General features: G+C 41.2%; 1 protein-coding gene across 3 annotated transcripts in view; it reads right to left on the minus strand.

The window, feature by feature from the left end:
- Positions 1-21,975, minus strand: part of LEMD3 (LEM domain containing 3) — an 87,656-nt gene that overhangs the window by 26,671 nt on the left and 39,010 nt on the right. For all 3 annotated transcript variants that reach the window (XM_073327866.1, XM_073327867.1, XM_073327868.1), the window contains exons 2-3: positions 17,147-17,184; positions 12,828-12,891 (exon numbers count right to left, since the gene is read on the minus strand). In XM_073327866.1, the coding sequence (XP_073183967.1) occupies positions 12,828-12,891; positions 17,147-17,184 (102 nt within the window). The remainder of the gene's footprint in view (positions 1-12,827; positions 12,892-17,146; positions 17,185-21,975) is intronic.

Genomic DNA, 21,975 nt, shown 5'->3' on the forward strand with positions numbered 1-21,975 from the left:
TTTTTAAGAAAGATACTTCTTGTATAGTGTCTGATACCACACCACCTGAAATCAAATGGAGTTTTTCTATCAAGTTGAACTGAAGTAGGATGAAACTACTGAAAGTTTTGATTCAGTATTCTTTATCAACGAACAATGGGATGTGCAGTACCTGTATAGAAAGATGGTAGTTAACTTATAACAGATGATTTACACCAGGGGTGGGCAAACTTTTTGGCCCGAGGGCCACATGGGGGTTGTGAAACGGTATGGAGGGCCGGGTAGGGAAGGCTATACCTCCACAAACAGCCTGGCCCCCGCCCCCTCCTACTTCCCGCCCCTTGACTGTCCCCCTCAGAACCCCCCACCCCATCCAACCCCCCCCACTCTTTGTCCCGACTGCCCCCTCCCAGGACCCCCATTCCTAACTGCCCCCCGGGATCCCCCCTGCTCCCTGTCTCCTTACTGTGTCCCCGCCCCAAACCTCCACCCCATCCAACCGCCCCCTGTTCCCCAACTGCCCCCCGGGACCTCCTGCCCTTTACCCAACCCTCCCCCTGCCCCCCGTCCCCTTACCATGCCAGTGGCAGGACAGGCTTATTGGAAAGCCTGGGAGGTTGGCAGGCGCAAGCCACACTGCCCAAGCAGCAGCATAGCTGCGGGGGGGGGGGGGGGGGAGGGAAGAGGAGGTGGGTGAAGGGCCTAGCCTCCCCATCCGGGAGCTCAGGGGCTGGGCAGGACGGTCCCACAGGCTGGATGTGGCCCGTGGGCCATAGTTTGCCCACCTCTGATTTACACTATGAATAAAAGACGTTACTCACCCTGTGCAGTTCTTTGAGATGTGTGACTCTATGGGAGCACTTCACACACCTTTGATCGTAGATTTTCATTAGCAGTTTGAGTTCAGCCTGCGCATGTGCTGCTGACATCCTTGTGCCCTGCACCATGGCTATATCAGGCTCTGTGGGTGAATCATACTCCGTTTCTTCTCCAATGCCAAGGAGAAGGAGAGTGGGTATTGGAGCACCCATAGGCACAGACATCTTGAACTACCATTATTGCACAGGGTGAATAACTTCTACTTCAAATAGCATCCCTGTGGGTACTTCACTTCAGTTGACTCCCCCTCCTTATGGGGATACTGCTTGGGAGCTTCAAAATCAAATCTGGCACAGTGGAAAGAACTGCATTGCCAATTGCCACATCAGATCTAGAGGCATCAACTAAGGCATGATGCCTGGAAATGTACGTGCCGAAGACCATGTAGCAGCTCTGCAGATCTCAGATACCAGGACAGCTTTAAGTAGAGCCACAGATGTAGACTGATCTAATCGAGTGAGCTGACATGCCAGCAGTAGGTGGAATGTAGCACTGTAACAAGCTATAACACACCCCAAAATCCATTTGGATCATCTTTGGGTAGAAATAGAACCTTTAGATCTGTCTGCAAACAAAATGAGCAGGCTATGAGATTTACCAAATGATTTAGTCCTATCTACACAGAAGGCTAGCACAGTTCTGACACCTAGAGTATGGAAGGCAGTCTCCAGGTTGGAATTATGTGGTTTTGGAAAGAAAACTGGTAGGTAAATGACCTCATTCGGATGAAATTCAGAAGATACTTTAGAAAGAAACCTGGGGTGTGGTCATAAGGGAACTCTGTCCTTGTAGAATACTGTGAAAGGGGGTGTGACACTATGTCCCATATGCTTCATAAGAGATATGATTATGATAGGATTATGGCATAACTAAGATGTATTTTATGCAAGATGGGTCATGTGAGATATCATTGGAAAGGTTATGATTTACTGATTATATTTGTATGCATGCATCATTTTTGTATCTTAAGTTAGGAATATTGTCTATGCACCTATTACAAATGTGTTTATACCTGGGGAATGCCCACTAGACAGAATGTAATCAGTCTAGATTGCTGGCTGGAAAGGGTCATTGGGAAAAACAATGGGTCTTTGAAGGTGCTAATCTCCCACTTTCATGGAAAGCCTTCCTGTGGACACCGCAAACAGACTGAGTTGTGGCTGCAGTGTCATGTGATCAAGTCACCTGGACTCCATAATAAAATTAGTACTTTTCCACTGACTGGGGGTGGGAATCACACTGGAAGACAAAAGATTCCCACCATATGTAAAACCGATTTAAGGCAGGGGAGTGACATAATCGTGGTCAGTTCCTCACTGAATCCCCACCCAGTGAAAACATCTAACAAACAAAGATAAGGACGGGAGAAGGACTGAGCCCAGGCTGGAAGGTTGTCTAGCCTGTAAATGAAATATCTGAAGTTTTAAGCTGCAGGCAAGTGCAGCTGGTCTTCAAAAATCTCTGCAATCTGCCTAAACCAACATTTAGGGTGAGAGAGTGCTACTTGTAACCAGTTTCTTTAGTATTTTAAGCTTAGATTGAGTGTTTGTTTTATTTGCTAAGTAATCTGCTTTAATATGTTTGCTATCCCTTACAATCACTTAAAATCTACCTTTTGTTATTAATAAACTTGCTTTTTTTTCTCTAAAACCAGTCTGTGGAATTCATAACGGGGGGGGGGGGGGGTAGAGCTGTGCATATCTTCCTCCACATTGAGAGAGGGGGTGAATTTCAATGAGCTTACACTGTATAGTTCTCTGTGCAGCGCAAGATGATACAATTATGGATTTACACTCCAGAGGGGGTGTGCACTCAAGTTCTGGGCAATTCCTTAGCTGAGATTTCCCATGCAAAGCTGATCTCTGCATCTGTGTGAAACTGCAGCTGGACGTGTCCCTACCTGGGTGTGTGCTAGTAAAATGCAGTCTGAAGCCTGAGAGAGGGCTTGGGTGACTTGCCTCGGCAGTACAATGTAAAAGGAACCCAGGCTAGTGGGACAGGCAGGCTCAGTGGTACCCCAGTTCCAAGTGGCACACTGGGGTGGGGGGGACGGACCCATCACAGGGGGATCTGCCATTAAAGCTCCAAACTCTCAGATTCTGCAGGCTGATGAAATAGCCACTAAGAAGGCTGTTTTCATGGACAAATTCAGTAAGGTGCAGTTTGCCATTGGTCAAAAGGTGACTTCATGGAGACTTAAGAACCAAATCAAGGTCCCAAACGGGGGGGGGGGGGGGGGGACGACCAGTGGGCGAGATTACCCAGACCTTTTGTGAACCTTACAGTTGTAGGGTTAGCAAACAGCGAGAACCCCTCAATAGTGCTATGAAAAGCTGTTAAGGCAGCCAAATGAACCTTGAAAGTACTGATAGTCCCATTTTCTTTAATTGAAGCAGATATTCCAGAACAAGCAGAATCAAGGCAGATCTGGCGACAGCATTCGGGAATTCAGACCAGCGACTAAAAGCTTCTCCACTTTTGAAGGTATTTCTGGAAGAATCTTTCCTACTATTTAATAATACCTATTGTACTTCTGCAGAACAGACTGACTCTACCCCACGAAACATCAAGGAGCCATGCCTGGAGGTGGAGAATGCTGGGATGAAGCAGTCGACCAGTGCTCTGAGAGAGCAGCTAAGGAGCGATTGGAAGATTTATTGCTGGACAAAGAGCTAGGTGAAACAGGTAAGGAAACTATGCCAACCTTGATAACGTTGGGGCTACTAGAATAACTGCGGTCACTGGTTTGACCCATTATGGCTGTCCTTATGTTTTTATGAAAATCACCTGCTAAAAGCGACAGCTGAGACATTTTGCCTGCCAGGGAAATATATTGCAGAAATTCTACTGTGATGTTCTATTTGACAGTTCCATGATGTTATTGCTTTGCACAGAGGAAAAGGGTTCTCACTCCTCCCCACCAACTGATATTGAACACGCAGGCAACATTATCTGTGATGACTTTCGTAGGCCTGTGTCTGATGAGAGGCAGAAAATGAAGAGAGGCATTTCTGATCACTCTGGTTGAAATGGAGGCTGGATTCTTGCCATCTGACCTGTACCATTAGGGCAGCGATAATAATTAGATCTACCCATGGGCCAATCAGATAATTTTATGACAAGAGGCAGGCCATTTGTGCAGAAGGCTGACTTAAACTTAAAAATCCCACAACTTCAGCTGCCAATAAATAAAGACCTTGATTGCAACATTAAGTATTAGTGTCTATCTTTTAACAAAGTTTATAAATCAACATTACCACCTGTGTCTGTGGTAATCTCTAATGGGAGAGGACATAAATGATCTCTGGCAAGCTTTCTGAAGAATGGTTTGTAGGAGGCCAGTGCAAGGTGCATGAACTGGTGAAGATCCCAGTCTGTCAGGCGACTGCCGTGTTGGTTTTTTATAATGTTCATGGTAGAAAACCCTGATTTGCAGAGGTACATTAATCCAAACATTGTTAAAAGATAGATGGTTTAGATGCTGATTATTCTGAAACCGGTAAGCATATCAAGTCCAGAAATCACAAAGTCTCACTTTACTGAATTTTGCCTTCAAGACATCTGAGCTCTGGAGACTTAAAATTTGTAATTGAAAGGCACCTTCATCAATTGAATCAAGAAAGTTATTTGCTTCAGAAAGGCAAGGTCTATTGGCAGAGACAACAAACTGAACACAAACAAATTAAAGCAAATCTTTCGGAATTTTAAAATTCTCAAAATCACATTTTAAGATTTTTGATCGGATTGTTTAGGAATTCTTGCATCATTTTCATCAACGTTTCATCTGTAGCAGCACGCCATGAGGGAAAATGCAACATCTCTCCTGTTAAGTCTGTCTCACAGATTACGAGATTCCTCTGAAAGAAGCACACTTTTTCAAACAGATCCCCAACACTGCTCGCAAGGCCTTGGAGTTGCAAGTTGAGTGACCAATAATATTGCACAGATAAGCTATCATTCATAAATTCCAGGAACTCACAAGCCTTGTTGGTCTTGTGGTTTGAACAAAATTCTATTTCTTTTTGAAGCACACACAATCTAATACATGCTCCCTATTAAGCAGTGAATGTCGTCGTGCTCAGAGGCAGATTAAGCTTTTGTGGGGCCCTGAGCCAGAGCAAGTAGGGGCCCCACCCCATCCCTTCCGCCTGCAATCCCCTCTGCCCATGCTCCTACCAGGGAAATGGGGTCGGGGGAGCGCCGGGCAGGCGGAGCGGGTCCAGGCATGGGAATGCCCATTTTTCCAGGGTCCCCCAATTGGCCAGGACCCCTGGCCAATCCACCACTGGCTCTGCTGAAAAGGTCATTTATAAAAGAGCTTTAAAAAGACACGGTGGCAAGCTAGAAATTGAGCATATGTAGTTCACTAATCTCATCACAATACCCATTTTTTTCATGTCCCCAGACAACTTACCACAGAGGACAGTCTGGGGAATGATGTAGTGAAGTGTGTTTAACGAAGGGCATATCACTGCCAAATGTGAAGCAATGCCCTTCTGTCTCCCTGTCATGTTCTCAGTCTGTAACAAGCAAGTTTACTTCCCGCAGATCTAAACCTTTTTTTCGAATGAGCCTTTTACCCTTTCAGAAATGATCTCTCATGTGGTATAGGTTTCTAATGGTGTTAAACACAAAAATTCTTCCTTGAAAATTTCACTATCATAAAAGCTAATGAATAGCAATAACCGGGCAGTGTCACTTAAATCACTTGATTAGTCCCTGCGCTGCAGAGAACACGTGGCACTTCCTTTTTTGTCTGGACATGAACAGGTCCACCTGGGGAGTCCCCCACCTGAGGCCATGCAGAAGATCAGGCTGATCATCTCCGGATGGAGCTACCATTCGTGGCAAGACGAGAAAATCCTGCTGAGGTGATCTGCCAGGACGTTCTTGGCTCCGGGCAGGTGGGTGGCTACCAGATGAATGGCATGCCGCACACAAGAGTCCCAGAGGCTGAGCACTTCCTGACAAAGGCCAAAGACCTGATTCTGCCCTGCTTGTTGATGTAGTACATCGCGGCTGTATTGTCCGTCAGGACCTGCACCACCCTGTCCATCAGGTGGGGCAAGAATGCTTGGCAGGTCAGGAGAACCGTGTTGAGCTCCCTGACGTTAATATGAAGGCCCAGATCGCTGTGAAGCCAGCAGCCCTGGTTGTTGAGCTCACCCAGATGGGCTCCCCAGCCCAGGTCTTACACATCCAAAACCAGGGTAAGCAACGGAGACTGGGTCACAAAAGTAACCCTCCACAGCACCAACTCGGATCCAGCCACCAGTCTGAGGATGAAAAAAGCGGTTCAGCACCATGACCAGTCAATCCAGGGCGTGCCTGCTGGGAATATAGACCGAGGCCAGCCATGCCTGCAGAGGTCATAGATGAAGATGGGTATAGTGGACCACATACGCGCATGCAGCCATGTGGCCCATCAGTTGCAGGCATGTGTGGGCTGTGGTAAGTAGATGCTCTTTAAGTGGGCAATCAAGTCCAACATGGCCTGGAAGCATGCCTTTGGAAGGAAGGCCCTGCCTCGCGTGGAGTTGGGAACTGCTCCGATAAACTCTATTCATTGGACCAGCGTTAACATGGACTTTTCTGTGTTTAACAACAGGTTTATTGCAGATGGATCGCACCAGGTTGAGGCTCTGTTGGACCTGCCCCAGAGACGTGCCCTTGATGAGCTAGTCTTTGAGATACGGGAAGAGCTGGACACCTTGATGTCTCAGGTAAGCCACTACCGGTGCCATGAATTTCGTGAACACCCTGGGGGCCGAGGATAGGCCAAAGGGTAACACTAAACTGGAAGTGATGTGCTACCACTATGAAGCGCAGGAACGCCTGTGACCCAAGAACACGGAGACATGAAAGTAAGCGACTTAAGTTGAGAGCGGCATACCAGTGCCCCAAATCCAGGGAAGGAATGATGGAGGTCAGGGAAACCACGCGAAACTTCAACTTCTTGAGGCCATGCAGGTCCAGGATGGGCCTGAGGCCCCCCTTTGGGCTTCGGGATTAGGATGTAGCAGGAGTGCAGACCCGGCACCGCTCCTTAACGTGTGACTCCCCCAGGCACTTAAGGCAGCTGCTGTGGGGGTCGTTCACAGGCATAGGCCTGCTGCAGTCTGAACAGGGCTCGAACCCGAGAGATCAGGGCATGCCTTGCCTGGGGCAAAGTCCCACTGGGACCCCAACTACTAACCAACTCACACTTAACTACTTAAGAACTACTTAAGACTAACAAAGTGAACTATATACAATGGCCTTACGGCATGAAGTTCAAAATGGTAGACAATCGCTAGCTCTTGCCAAGCAAGAGAGGCGTTCCGACTGACCACCACAGGCGGTAAAAAGGAACTGAGGGGGCGTAGGGTCGGTGGCATAGGTGCTGGAACTAGGAGTGCAGGGGGTGCTGCAGCACTTGCAGGCTTGAAGTGGTTTCCAGTATATACAGGGTTTACAGTTCGGTTCAATGGCTCTCAGCACCGCACTTTAAAAACTGTTCCAGCACCCCTGGCCGTCAGCACCTGATATACATGGCATGAGTGCGACATTCCAGAGGGCGCCACAGTCGGCACTACGGGTACCACAAACACAAAAATCTCTGATGGCTGTGCACGTGGGTTTGTGCACACCTAGAATGGAATCAACATGAACAAGCACTCAAAGAAGAATGATCCTGGCCTATGACAAAACACAGGAACCTTTTGTGTATCAGGTGTATTGCTATATCGAAGTATATGTTTGAAGGTCAAGGGCTGAAAAACAATTCCCTGAATCTAGAAAAGGAACTACAGATACCAGATGTCACTATCTTGAACTTTTGAGACCTCACAAATTTGCTTAGGAGTTTTTCTCCACCTTCCACTCTTCTTTGGCATGAGAAAGTACCTCACGTAGAAGCTCCATCTCCTGTGCTGAACAGGGACCAGCTCTATTTCTCCTAAACGAAGAAGGGGGTTTATTTCCTGTCTTAGGAACAACTGAGGAACAGCAATGGGGAATAAGAAGGGAGGGAGGGAAAATGGATTGTAGCCCAATGGTGGCATATCCAGGACTCATTTGTCTGAGGTGATAGGCTCCCCATACTTGCTGGAATTGGGAGAGTTTGTCCCCAAATGGGGGGAGGAGGTAGGCAAATCATTGCAGCTGACAGACTAAAGACAAGGGAGTGGCTAGTATATCTTGTGATAGGCTACTATATCTTGTAAAAATTCAAGATCAGGAACTAGCAGCAAATTGAGGTGAACAAAGAGGAATCAAGATTACTCTGTCCTTCACTAGAGAGGAAAGAAAGAGTAATCTTGATTCCAGAGAATTGCATCAGGTAGAAACTTTGAGCTGTTTGCAATCTACGAAATTTTCTTTTGTTCGCAGGAGTATAGATACCTAACAAATGTAATGTGGCCCTAGAGTCTTAAGAGCATGCAACAACTCATCGATATTCTCTGTGAACAACTTTGGACCATTAAACGGGAGATCCTCCACCATATTCTGGACTTCTCTGGGGGAAACTAGACAACCATAGCGAGGATGCCCTGCACATCACCACTGCTATGGAAATGGAATAGGCTGCAGTATCTGCAGCATCAAGTGCCGCCTAAAGAGATGTCCTGGCCAATAACTGTCCCTCAGATATAGGAGCCTGAAATTGTTCCCTTTGGTCTGGAGAAAGATGTTGAATAAAGGAGCCAAATTTTGCATGATTTGTAAAGTTGTATTTGGGCCATCAGCGCCTAATAATTTGCAGTGCAGAACTGTAGGGTTGCCGATGAGTAAGATTTTCTCCCCAGAAAGTCCAAGCGCTTCTGGTCTACAAGAGGAATCAAGATTACTCTGTACTTCACTAGAGAGGAAAGATAAACCAAGTTAAATTTGCTTTTCAGCACTGACTAAACATTTGAAATTGCTATTGACTCTTCTGGCTTTTATTTAGCCATTGCCCATTAATCTCAAAGCCTGCTTCAAGCACCAAAAATAAAAGGAGCATAAAATGAATCCTAAAAGGAAAATATTTAGGGTTTGGGGGTTTGTTTGTTTTTTGCTTTCTCTTTCAGTTGTTCACCAAGCTGAAGTGTCCAGTATATTTCTCTCCCTCTCCTCCATCAAGGGATGGTAAATGGATTGTTCTGTCATATCTCAAAATCTTCAGTAGGGACATAATCACATACTTCAAAGTCAACTTTATAGCTCAGGTTCAGAAAGTTCTCCTTACTCAAAATGACGAGCTGATACATTTTCCTTTTAAAAAAAATAAATTTGGAAACTGCTTTCTGATTACTAGTAGAGCTTTATGTACAAGGCCTTTGATTCTCTATTAATACCAGGGCCTTAGCATAGTCTTCTGTTGAAGTAAAGGCTGAAGGCCTGTGCTTCAATTTTATTTTTGGTTTCTTGTTTGTATTAAGATTAACTTAATATTTAAATAGAGCTTTATCTGAACAAAAAGTTCCACCTACGAGGCTCAAATGCTCATCCAAATCTTTGAGGAAAATTTGGATTTTGTGATCAACTGCTGATTCACATCTGGGTGTGATGTACTGACCCAATGCAATAAGGCAATGGCATTACTAGGCACTAATAAGCTTAAATAAATCTCATGCTTACAGAGTGCACCAAACAGGGCATTAGAGTGGGCAGCTGTTCTGTGTCCTGTGTTTTGGAGAGGGGAGGTGCAAGAGTGGAATGAAGGTAAGGGAACAGGAAAGGATATCTCCAATAGCATAAACTCTTCTTGATTCGCCACAGAAAAGTTCAGCAGTTTAACACCTGGAATGGTTTATAACGTATCAGTCATGCAAAAGCTATTCAAGGTAGAGCGATCAAATAATCCTTGAGATGTGGCTCCTGCCAGAGAATAGTCTAATAAAAAGAAGGGCCGTGTAGAGAAAAATTATGTTTTCAGAAAACAAGTCTCAAAAAGTCACTGGGGTGAGGGACGACTAAATAGGGATACAGTAGGTCTTTTTGGGTTCTACATAAGGAGAGAAGATCTGCTGCAAGATTATTTATGACTGAAGTCCTTTCCATACATGGAGAGATAAACATGCAAACAATTGTAATAATATATGTATACATTTGGGGGAGGGTGTGTGTAATTACACAAACAAATGGAGGAGCCATGTCTTCCTCCATATGATATAGAATCCAACCTTCTGGTTAACAGTACAGAACCTTCTACTACTGTCTTTTAAATAGTTGAAAATGGAATCTTATATAAAAAGAACGTAGGAAACTTAGGAAACTATTAAAAGCTAAAGAGATCAATGAGGCTGCAGCATGAAGCATTCAGTTCAGGAAATGACAAATTTAAGGCTGTGCATGAATGTATGCATTATGATAGCGTAATACCTAATAAGACTTTCTTCATTATGTTGATAAAAGAATGATGCAAACTGAATAGCGAATTGTTCTAAAATCCAGTCACTGGCGATGTTGTACGTGTACAGTGAGCAAGACAGGACCTGCCGCAAGAGGAAGAATGCTCTTGTGAGGAAAGCACTGGACTGGAATCCAAGAGAACTTGTTTTTTTGCTGCTTCTGTCAGATTTCCCATGTGACCCTGTACAAATCATGCTGTTTTTCAGTCTCATCTATAACATACAGCTATCTGCAAAGTTTGTTTTTTAACGTTTGTGAGGCACTTATGCTATGTTGGGTGCCACAGATGTGTCAACAAAAAATTCTGTATTCGTTTTAAAGTTTGGATGGTGTGCAGTAAATAAGGCATGGGGCCACAAAATGAACAATGAGGATAAAAAAAAATTCAAAAGCAATCTCTTTCACTATGCACCATCCAGTTTATGCACTGAAACAGGCAAGGGTCCTATGGAGAAAACAGTATATAATCAAGCAATGAGATACTGTATTGTAATGCAGTCTCACAAGATGCCAGAGTTGTTCAGACAACTTCACCTTTGCCATTTTCTGATTTTTTAGAGCTTCACTTTGTAACTTTAAGCTTCTTCTAGATTGCTCTAGACAAAAAACACACATTGTTTCTTCATGTGTCATTATGGTTAACTATTTTAACAGTAATTGAAATAATTGTTCCTTTACAGTTTGTCACAAAATATGTATATAAAGGGTTTTACATTAGCACACAGCGTTCTTAATTCAGACTTCTTGTTAATGAACTTGTCTATTTCTCTATGTACATTACAAATAATGCTAACAGAGTGTTTCTAAACATCAGCATGAAAAATATAGCACAGTATACCAGATAAAACAGGTAATTTCTTTTCCAAATGAAGTGGCATATGTTTGTTTAGCTTTTAACAAATATGCCATCTTCCCTACATTACAGCATATTTAGGCATTGAAATAGAACTGGACTGCTTTATTTCCGCAAGGGCCAATAGATGGAACAGTTCCAGAGCTCTTACCAACACAAAAAAGTTCAAACACTTGTCGTAGGAGACAATTAAGGGGTGATTTGATTACCATCTATAAGTATCTACATGGAGAACAAATATTAGATAATGGGCTCTTCAATCTAGCAGAGAAAGGTATAACACAATCCAATGACTAGAAGTTGAAACTAGACAAATTCAGACGCAGAGTGGATATGATTTAAATCACTAGTCAGGAAGATTCAATTTAATCATGGATTTCTACATAAAAGTGCATTCTTGTTGGTTATTATAAACTTAATACATGTTCCTCTACCTGTGAAGAATTTCATTAAAATATTCCCAAACTGAGTCTCTTTTATGGCCTGCTACCATTACAGGTTTTCCCTTCTAGTGAAAGAATGGTATGGCAGATCTCAAATCAATGAAGGCTACACTCAGAAAGACCTCAAGACTTCTGGAATACGCTGCTCAAACAGTTTTACTTTTGTTACTACTGCCTGTCCCTCCCTTCTCACATTTATCTCCAGACTTCTTCTCCTTGTCCAGATCTATTCCGCCCCCAACAATTTCATTGAACTTTCTGAAACTTTGCACTTTTAGAGAGAGGTAAGGGATTGACTCTGTGTACACAAACTTGCAGAGGGACAATAGGGTTGAGGTTATTTCTCACCTTTATATATTCTTTATTTTAAAGCATTTTTGCTGTTAACAAGCATGTTATCTCTGGAGACACAAATACAGAGTTGGAGAACTGCAAAACTAAGCATCTCGGATGGTATCTTCTAGACTGAGCACTGAGTCCCACTGGGTAGACAGAAAGATTAACCTAAATAATCTATACAGATGCCCCTGGAACCCCATAAGATTGGGTCCCCCTAATCCATGAACTATTGGAACTCATTTACAAAAGTTTTCTTAAACATTACATGACTATATTGTCTCATACTACAGAATTAGAATTTATCATCCCTATTCTATGATGAGATATCTAAAGATAGATATATTATAGCTCAAAGATTGCTTTGAGGGAAAAAATCTTCTAAAAAAATCTGATTTAAATAAAAATCCAATATTTTTTATTTAAAAAAAAATCATTGATTTTTATCCCCCTGTAATCAGACCAAAAATAAGGTGTATATTTCTAACAGTGAGCGTAATTAATCATTGGGAAAAAAAATCTACCAAGAATTCTCTATCACTGACTATTTTAAATCAAGATTGGATATTTCTTCTGAAATATATGGTCTATGAATTAGTTTGGATGAAGTTCTACAGCCTATGCTATCTATGCCAGAGTTAAGACTAGATGATCAAAATGGTCCCTTCTGGCCTCAGAATCTTTGAATCCTGCTGAACTAAACCTTAGAGAATGTCAAGATAAAAAAGGTTACATGCTTGAAAAGGCAGCTTATGTGATTTAGAACTGGGACTCCTAATCTCCCTATTCACAGTATATGAATAACACCTAGTGATTTCAACAGAGTTAAATCATTTGTATCTTGCAACCAAGAATCTGGGCCCCGGGATTTTATCTATTGCCACAAACACTGCCTGCATATATATTAAGTTGCATTTATAATTATTATTCTCTTATAGTCAATATTAATTTTAAAAACATACCTGCTACTTGTGCCAATCTATCATGAAGTTTATATAAGCTGTTCATCAGACTTCTTTCGTTTGTCTGGAATTAAAAAAGCTGGTTAACATTAAGAATTTACAACTTCACAAGAAAAATTCATTTTTCATCTACTGAGAACCTAAAGCTATTTACAGTAAAATAGTATTTTATCTACAGAATTAGATAAGACAGCCAAATGGTGTTTTGTGCATCAAAAAGACAGTATCAACTGATTTTGCATTTATCTGTATCCATTCAAGGTATAATCTTTTATTGAGCTATTTTAAACTAGTTCTTGGAATTAGAGAGGAAAATTATAGAAAACAGATTGACAATTTAGGTGGTTGCACTGTTCTCTCTAACATAGTACTAAAACAATACCCCAGAATGGTCTTAATAGGTATTAAAAACTTGGAGGTGCTAACTTTCACAAAAAAATTAAACAAAGCCCCTGGATATTTATTCTCATTAAAGGTCCTATGACACTTTAGGCAAAACAAGGTACATTAACCATCCCAGATGAATTTCTATTCAACTAACTATGTTCTATTCATGGGAAATTCAGGCCAAAATTAGACTTTTAGAAAGGCCAGAACAAAAACTCATTACACTGGCGACCCTCAAACTTGACTGACTTATTTTGCATGAAAGAAAAGCTGTGGCATCTAAATTGTAAAGGTGGGAGGAAAGACAATTCTAGAGGCAGAATGATCTTGTGGACAAAGGAGAAGAATAGGAGTCAGGAATAGAGAATGATGTAAATTGAGTAGTGAATTATTCTAATATCTCCTGTTACTGCAGGTATGCCCAATTTGTGTGTGACCTTAGGCAAATCATTTAACACTTGACTCAATTTTTCTAACTGTACAATAGTTTTAATACCTCCTTTGCAGGAATTTTATAAGACTGAGTTATTATTAGTGCTCGTAAAGTGCTTTGCAATTCTCAGATAGCAGGCACTCTTTAAAGTGCAAAATGTTTAAGTGTATGTGGTAACTAAACACTTTTCAAAAACACTATTCTCGAGCATATAACTTGTGTTTTCTACTTCACCACCACAATATTTTCAATTTAACAATTAGCTCAGGCATATGAGGTTTAGAGTAGAATCTCTTATTTTTGTATATCGCAACATGAAGACTAGTTTTTGTACTCTTCATTCTCAGTTTCTCAAATCTGAATTAGTTTAATGAAGGAAAAATACATTCAGATACTTATATTCCTTTCTCCTACTTCAGACACAAAGCTCTGCACCTAGGTGATTACACAGTAACTTCCACCAATTCAAAAGATTTAATTTAATTTTTTTTTTTTAAAGTCAGTAGTGCACAGACATGCCCACACAAGTTTCAATCTCACCCCTAACATAGATGAACTGATAGATCCTTCATGTCAGACCAGTAGTTACCATCTCTCCACGAGTAAAATTTTGCAAGAGTAGTAGTGTTTATCCTTCAGTCCAGGCCAGATTCAAGTATATGCAGAAAGTCTACTTAAGTTTCTGCAGTTTACAGTGAAATCATCATTTGTATCCAAAATTAAAAAAAAGTATGTAACTTTCTGGAATTTTGCCACAGAAGTGGCTGCACTTCAACAGTGTGTGTTGTGTAGCATCTCACCACAGAAATGGATGAATTTGAGCAGTTTGGACTACATAGTCTTTTGATCCCTCAGAATTAAAGATGTTCTATTAGGATGAGTTACTTGTCAGTAGCTGCATATATTATGTCTGTACATCTCCATTTGCAGCATGTAAGCTGTGCTATTAGCGCTGAACTATTTAGAAAAAAAAGCATCTAAACTATTTAGAAAAAAAAGCATCTAGAGAATATTTTCTGGAAAGCCAGTTTTGTAAGTCTTCAGGGCATGATGCAATGTACACCGTTTCTTTGATGGATCATGAAGACACTGGCATTGTTGGGTAGGGCAGGGTGTAGGACTTCGGAGATTGTGCATGTGGTTAATTTCAGTTACATTTATGTTGTTGCTGTACATGATGGATTTATTTTAACTTATTTCTTAAAAAAACTGTTAAGTGCACCCAGAACAATGGATTGGGGTTCTTTTATTATACTCTGTATACATCTAAATAATATCTCATGAATATTTTATCAGTAAGCCACTAGGAGAACGAGTGAAGAGTAATTAAACGAAGACTGAAGATCTATTTCCCTAAATACGCATGACAGTGAGATGCCAAATAAGATACGGAAGGCCTACCATTGTCAGTTGTAATGGAGATTTTGTTCAGTATCTTGTTAAAGAAGTCCATTTTCACTGCAGCATACATTAAGCAGCACTCCTTACCAAAGAAAGTTTATCAATGCTTGAAATAATGAAGGTACGAACAGAAAAGTTGAGAATTTCATTGTTACTGGAGCTCTTAAATGTAGTCACAGTGCAAGATTCCTACAGACAGAAGCATCAGATGTCTAAACTGAAATCACATTCTTATTTCAGAAAAGAGAAGACGGATTAGTTTTACATAATCTGCAATGGTTGAATGACTTGTTGGCTTTATTCAACAACCACAAACTAAATGTAAAACTTCAAGGGTCAAGGAATGATTGTTATCAAACACAGTGGCTACTAAGATTATGAAGAGAAAATGGAACTACTCAAGATGACTGATACTAGAAAAAGAAAAGAAGTACTTGTGGCACCTTAGAGACTAACCAATTTATTTGAGCATAAGCTTTCGTGAGCTACAGCTCCCTCCACTGAATGCATCCGATGAAGTGAGTTGTAGCTCACGAAAGCTTATGCTCAAATAAATTGGTTAGTCTCTAAGGTGCCACAAGTACTCCTTTTCTTTTTGCCAATACAGACTAACATGGCTGCTACTCTGAAACCTGATACTGGAAAGTTAAAATACTTCTCTTCATTGACTAAACATCTGAACAATTCAGCATTCATGGGCCGTGCTGGCAACATAATAATGCACTAGACGTTCAGATGTAACTGGGAATCTTACCGGGAGTTTAGGATCTGACAGCTAGAAAACATGTAATGACCCAAGAGCCACACAGGATCAAATACCTCCAAATACCAGATTTCAAAAAGTTTAATTTCAACAACCTGGAGATGGAGATTGTCAACTTCCTAGAGAATATTTTATAGAAAACCAAGTTTGTTTATTTCATTTCCCAGATGGAAAATAGCGAACATAAAACAAAAATCAACTTACGAACAAAGTTTGGCACTTAGAACACACTGTTCAATTCTTTTGTTTCTATGAGAAAAAGAAGCCACCTATAGCTTTGTAGATAATCTCTTGTTCAAAGTACTTGTGAGAACTGTTTTCATGAATCAATTTAATGTCTGACAATAAAAATCAATCAACAAATGATGTGGATTAGAAGGAGGGGAATTGGAGAGCATAACCCTTCTGGCTAATGAACAATCCATAGTAATTCTACTCTATACTAGAAGGAAACTGACAAGATTCCCAGAAGGAAAGGGAAAAGCCTAAGGGACAGGATGAGAAACTGAAAACAAGTTCTTGGGTTGTCAGTCAAATCTGGTGCCCAAGAGACTATAATGTCAAAAGGATCGTGTCTCTTCCTGCAGTGTTTATGGGCCTTTCTACTGGACTGCTTGGAAGAAGGCATTCTGAGGTGAAAGACAGTATCCTGCAACATCAGGCCAGTATTTCCAAGAAGATTGCATCAGTCAGAGATCTGGTTGCCAACTTCATATTACAACATACAGACACCTCAGAGTAGGTCCACCTCAGAAATTGTTGTCCCAGTTCTCTAGCTGAAAAAGTCAATATCATGATGGAAGAGAACCAATGTGGAATAGAGGGACAAATTCTCTTCAGTGAAATCCACCTTCTGAAACCCTTCCTCGTGAACCAAGATCAAGGAGCTTTTTCAGAAGTAGAAAGAGCTTAATCTCCTGATATTTCACACAGGTTATTTTTTTCTAACTTTAAAACACTATCCAAGTCAGATTTGGGTTTTGTAGAATTAAGCTTAACAACCTGAAGACTAATACAATTCTTTCCAGGATTTTACAATACAAGCACTGCAGGATTTTTTTTACACTCTTTCAATCCTATTTGTTTTAGGTGTAATGTAACTAGCATTTTTAAGCTAATAATGGTTTTAGTTCCTAGGTCTTGCAGTAGCCATTTGTGTAACATAACAGTAGCTTACTTAATTGTCTCACTGTCCTGTATGACACAGTGACCTCTGCTAAAAGCATGCAATACATTCCAAAATCTCATACACCTTAATTCTTGGTGTTTGCACTGACTTCATACAAATATCTAACAAAACATAAATCACAATGTATTATAATCATATTTACTTACTTTTATTTCTTCAAGCTGCTCACTGAAGGGATTTTTAACTATTAAGGGTAAAAAAAGAACTTCATTAGTTCACTCATTGTCTGGCTTGTAGATGGTAATAAAATATATCACTATTATAGTCTCTTAGCACATAAAATTTCATAGTGTATAAAGGTAATTACATAGATATTTTTAGGGACAATCCTATCTTTAAATTTATGCTAAATGAGAATCAGCTACAGCAGCAGTTTATTGGACTAGGATGCAAATTCTGTCATCTCAGCAGCTAGGAGCTATAATTAGCCATATAGCTATTTAAACTGTTTTCAACAACCACCTCAATATGAATATAAAAATAAAGAGTGGTTTAGCAAACCCAAAACAAACTTCAAAAGTGATTCAACTATTACACTTAAATAACGGAATTTTGCGGAGCTAGACATTTTCACAGTATATAGTGTAAACAATGCAAACGTATTTCAACATGCATTCTTATTCAATGAAAACCCCTGCATGACAACATCATACCCCTCTCAAAAGCATTTCTTTAAGAGACACTACTTTGAGAGATTCTCAAATGAATAGGGAAATATAGGTCTGCTTACAACAGGAAGTAACGTATTTTTGACAGGACAATTTCCACAGTTCATTTAAGCTGCAGTTAATCTGCTTTCCCCAGCTACAGTGAATGCCTTTGGAGCCAGAAGAAGCGGATTTTAGACAAATTATAACCAGAAATAAAGTACAAATTTTGAATATGGAACATTCAAGGGATGTGGTGAATTCCCCATCACTTGAAATCTTTAAAGAATCCAAAGTATAAAACAGGATTACTCAGGTGTGTAAACTGCAACATTTGTGGTTTTTTAAAATGCATCATCACTTTGCTACAAAATCTAAATTTTCATTTAAAAGGTGAAATCTCTAGACCTTCTGTTTACAAAGAACTTCAGAAACATTAGCCAAACATTAATTGGTGCAGCCCTTTCCACCCGCATCTGTAGACACCTTGAACCTTTTCTGGGATATGTAAACTGCCCCCATTCATACCTGAAGTCCAATGGTAATTTCAAGTGTGAAAGTTAGCTATTTCACTACTGATCATTTTGGTAAAAACAGAGTGTTAATGTTCTCTGTCACTGTTTAATGTTGTGGCAAATATTTAGAGTATAGTGGGGCATCATCTAGCTCCAGTCAAGGGTTTCTGGACCAAGGAACAAGAAATTCAAACCCCTTATGACTGAAACTTAAAGTGACTGCTGCTTCTGCCCAAGAAAGGAAGGATGGGTGAAAGAAAAAAAAAGAAAAAATGCATCACAGTATAAAACTGAACTTAATATTAAAGTGAACACAACCAAAGAATATTTTGGTGATTGAACTAGGGTTTGGGTCAATAAGGGGGGAAAAGGACAAGTGCTACAGAATTCTATGCACTTCCCATAATTTAGGCCCAATTTGCTAGATGGGACATGAGTATTTTCCCTTAGCCAAAGTAGGTGAATCTTACTGTTTGTGAAATAGAGATTTCAGCACTGGCAGGAGCCTGTGAAAAAAAATGCAAGATTCTCCATACTACAGTCTTCAATATTTCCATGCTTTCTAAGCCCCTCTTGCACAAAAACTATCAATTGTTCCAATGCATGAAATGATCAAAGTGGAGGAATTTAAATTAAGGTAATTTCATTATCTCCTCCAAATCTGTCTGTAACCTGGAATACAGTGACACAGAGAATCATGCAAGTATGACCCATCTTAATTCCTAGATGTATGACCTTGCATTTGGCTATATTAAAATGCTCAACTTACCAAGCAATTCAGATCAGTCTGTATAACTGATCTGTCCCCATCATATTTACCACTTCTCTAATATGTCCTCTGCAAGTTTACCAGCAGTGATTTTTACATTTTCTTTCAGATCATTCATGAGGATACTGAATTGGGCCAAGCAGAGACTACAACATGCCATTAGCAACACCCTAAAGGATGATGATTCTCCTTTTACAATTACTTTTTGCAATCTATCAGTTAACCAGTAACCAGGTTTTAATTAATTTAATACGGACTACATGGATATTATATAGGGCTAATTTTTATTAGAATGCCATACAGGACAAGTCATATACCTTACAGAAGTTGAAACATTATGCTAACAGTCAATTTATCAACCAAACTTGTAATCTCATAAAAAGACCTATTTTCCTTATAGCCTTGTTGACTGGCGTTACACTACCATCCCTTTAATTTTTTTTTTTTTTTTTTTTTTTTTTTTTTTTTTTACTGATTACAACCAAATCAGCCTTTTTCATGGTTTTGCGCAGGATCTACATCAGGATAATCGACTTAGTCAGCCGTCTCACTCTGTTTACCCTTTTTAAAAAAATGGCCTAACACTAGCTTTGTCCCAGTCCTCTGAATTTTCTCAGTGTTCCAATAATTGTTAAAAAACAACACTAATGGTTCAAAAAGCTCCTTGATGCTTTTTTTTTTTTTTTTTTTTAAAAGATTTTGGAGTGCAAGTTATCTTGTCCTGACTACGTTAATAAGTTTAACCTTATAACTACTGCTTAGCGTCCTCCTAGTTACTAACAGAAGATAAATTATTTCCTTATCACTCCAAAATATGAATCCTTCATTCTGTTTCTCTCCAAATACAGAACAGAAATATTTAATACTTCTGTATCTTGTATCCTCCCCTTAATCTCTGTACAAACCTCCCAGAGAGATCAGTGGGGAGCTGTTGTGGATTGAAGAAAGTATGAAATCCTTAATTTATATCCTGACCCCCAGACCATCAACATAGTATCTGCCCTCTCCTCTCGAGGAATTTGACAGCTCTTCGAGACTGATCCACTGGAGCAGGGATTGTCCATCAATCTTTCTCCACACTAAGCTTATTGTTGGTGCTTAATTATCAGTTTCTGCAGGATTACAAGATTCCATCTTAATTATGTTTCTAATTTTACAGCTGTGGAGATAACTTTCCAGGGTGTGAACACAATGGAAATTACTGCAAGTGTCATCTTCCTAAATCAGCTGACAGACCCAATGCCTCTGATTATGACAGCTATACCCAACTGCAGCAGAGTATGGTATCAAGACAGTTTCACTGTTGTTTGGAACCCTATGGGTACTACTTAAACTAATCAGAATCATGCCAATTTTATTCTGCTACTGGGGGAAACAATCACCTGGAGCAAACAGACATACAGGAGTTGTGTGTGTGAGAGGAACTCCCCGAGACAGACTGGGGAAACGGATGAGGAAGCAGCATTTACCCCAATACACATAATATTAGCCAGCAGGTTCTGAGCAAAAGGGAAGGAGGAAAACCTCTCTCCTTCCCAGCAGCCAGGGGATGGGGCCTATGGATATATCAAACATTCAGCCAAATAAATTAAAGTCTCTGAGCAGATCCAAGGACAACATTCTCATAGGAAATTCTATTTAGGATGGCAGGGTCACTGCCCCTAAACTTTACTGGAGTCACCACACACATCCTCTCTAGTTTATTTCTCTAACTAGTAGGTATCCAGTAAGCCTTGGCTGGGAACCCAAGAAGGAACTGGGAGGCAGGGCCAGCCAGCAGACTACTGGTAAAGTTTTCAAAAAAGCAACTTAAGCACTTTTGAAAATTTTACCCAATGGCAATTAAAGTAAAGGAGGAAAATGAGATTGGGGGATAGGGGGGGGAGGGAGGGGAAAAGGCCTGTAAAAGAGAGACTCTAGTCTAGACAGCTGTTATCAGAGGAATACAGCTCAACAAGAATGTCAAGAACCCTTACATCAGAGAATTTGCATGCCTTACTGGAGGACTAGGCTGAAAACATGAATTGCATTTCACTAGAAGTCCCTAAAAGGTTTAGAACCTAAAAGAGACTGCCTCACTCCCTGTGAAGCAGAGATCAGCAGAAGCACCTGGCCCAGAGCCCCCTCGATATAAAGCAGGGTTATTTTCTGCGGCCCGCCAGCTCCTGGCAGCCCCCCCAGCATTTACCTAGAGCAGCTCTGACCCGGCATACACCGGGGGCAGGGCAGGCTCCCTCCCTCCCTGCCCCCGCGCCACTCCGGGAAGCCGCCAGGGGGAGGTTCCTCGTTCCCAGCCAATGGGAGCTTCGGGGGAGGTATCTGGAGGAGCGCCCAGGGCAACACACGGACCCCTGTGCCCTCCCCCAGCCCCCACAGGTCCCAGCTGCTTCCCGGAGCGGCGCAGGGGCAGGGCGGGCAGGCAGGCAGGGAGCCTGTCCTGCTCCCAGTGCGCACTGGGCCGGACCCGCCCCCCGAACCTCTCCTGCAGCTGAATCCCCTGCTCTGAGCCCCCTGCTGCACCCCACACCCCTCCTACACCCCAACCCACCCTGCACCCTAACCCCCTGCCCTGAGCCCCCTGACGCACCACGCACTCCTCCTGCACCCCCTGGGGGCAGGGAAGGGGCAGAATTGGGGTGGGGATTTCAGGGAAGAGCTAGAGGGAGATTTGATGAATATCTATAAGCAATCTTTGTGTGTGTTTTTAACTTATGGGATAGATATCTAAAGCCTAAGATAATCATAAAAAGTGTAAGTGCTTAATAAAAAGATGAAACTGTAGGCAAATTGCAGAGGTTTATGAACATGAAATGGAAGTCATAACGTTTCAGGTGATGAACCTCAATTATGGAGCTCACTCCTGCCAGACACACATTACAGGTCCTTCCACATTCAGACGAAATGCAAAAAACTCATCTGACTTGGCTTTTCACCCAAGATCTTCAGACACATGCACACAAACAAAATTATCTGTAAAGGATATATTGAATGAGTGCTCCACAGTGTACATTTTCTTCCTCTCTGCATAGTAGTAAGAACACTGC

Source organism: Lepidochelys kempii, chromosome 1, assembly GCF_965140265.1.
Source record: "Lepidochelys kempii isolate rLepKem1 chromosome 1, rLepKem1.hap2, whole genome shotgun sequence".
Lineage (NCBI taxonomy): Eukaryota > Metazoa > Chordata > Testudines > Cheloniidae > Lepidochelys > Lepidochelys kempii.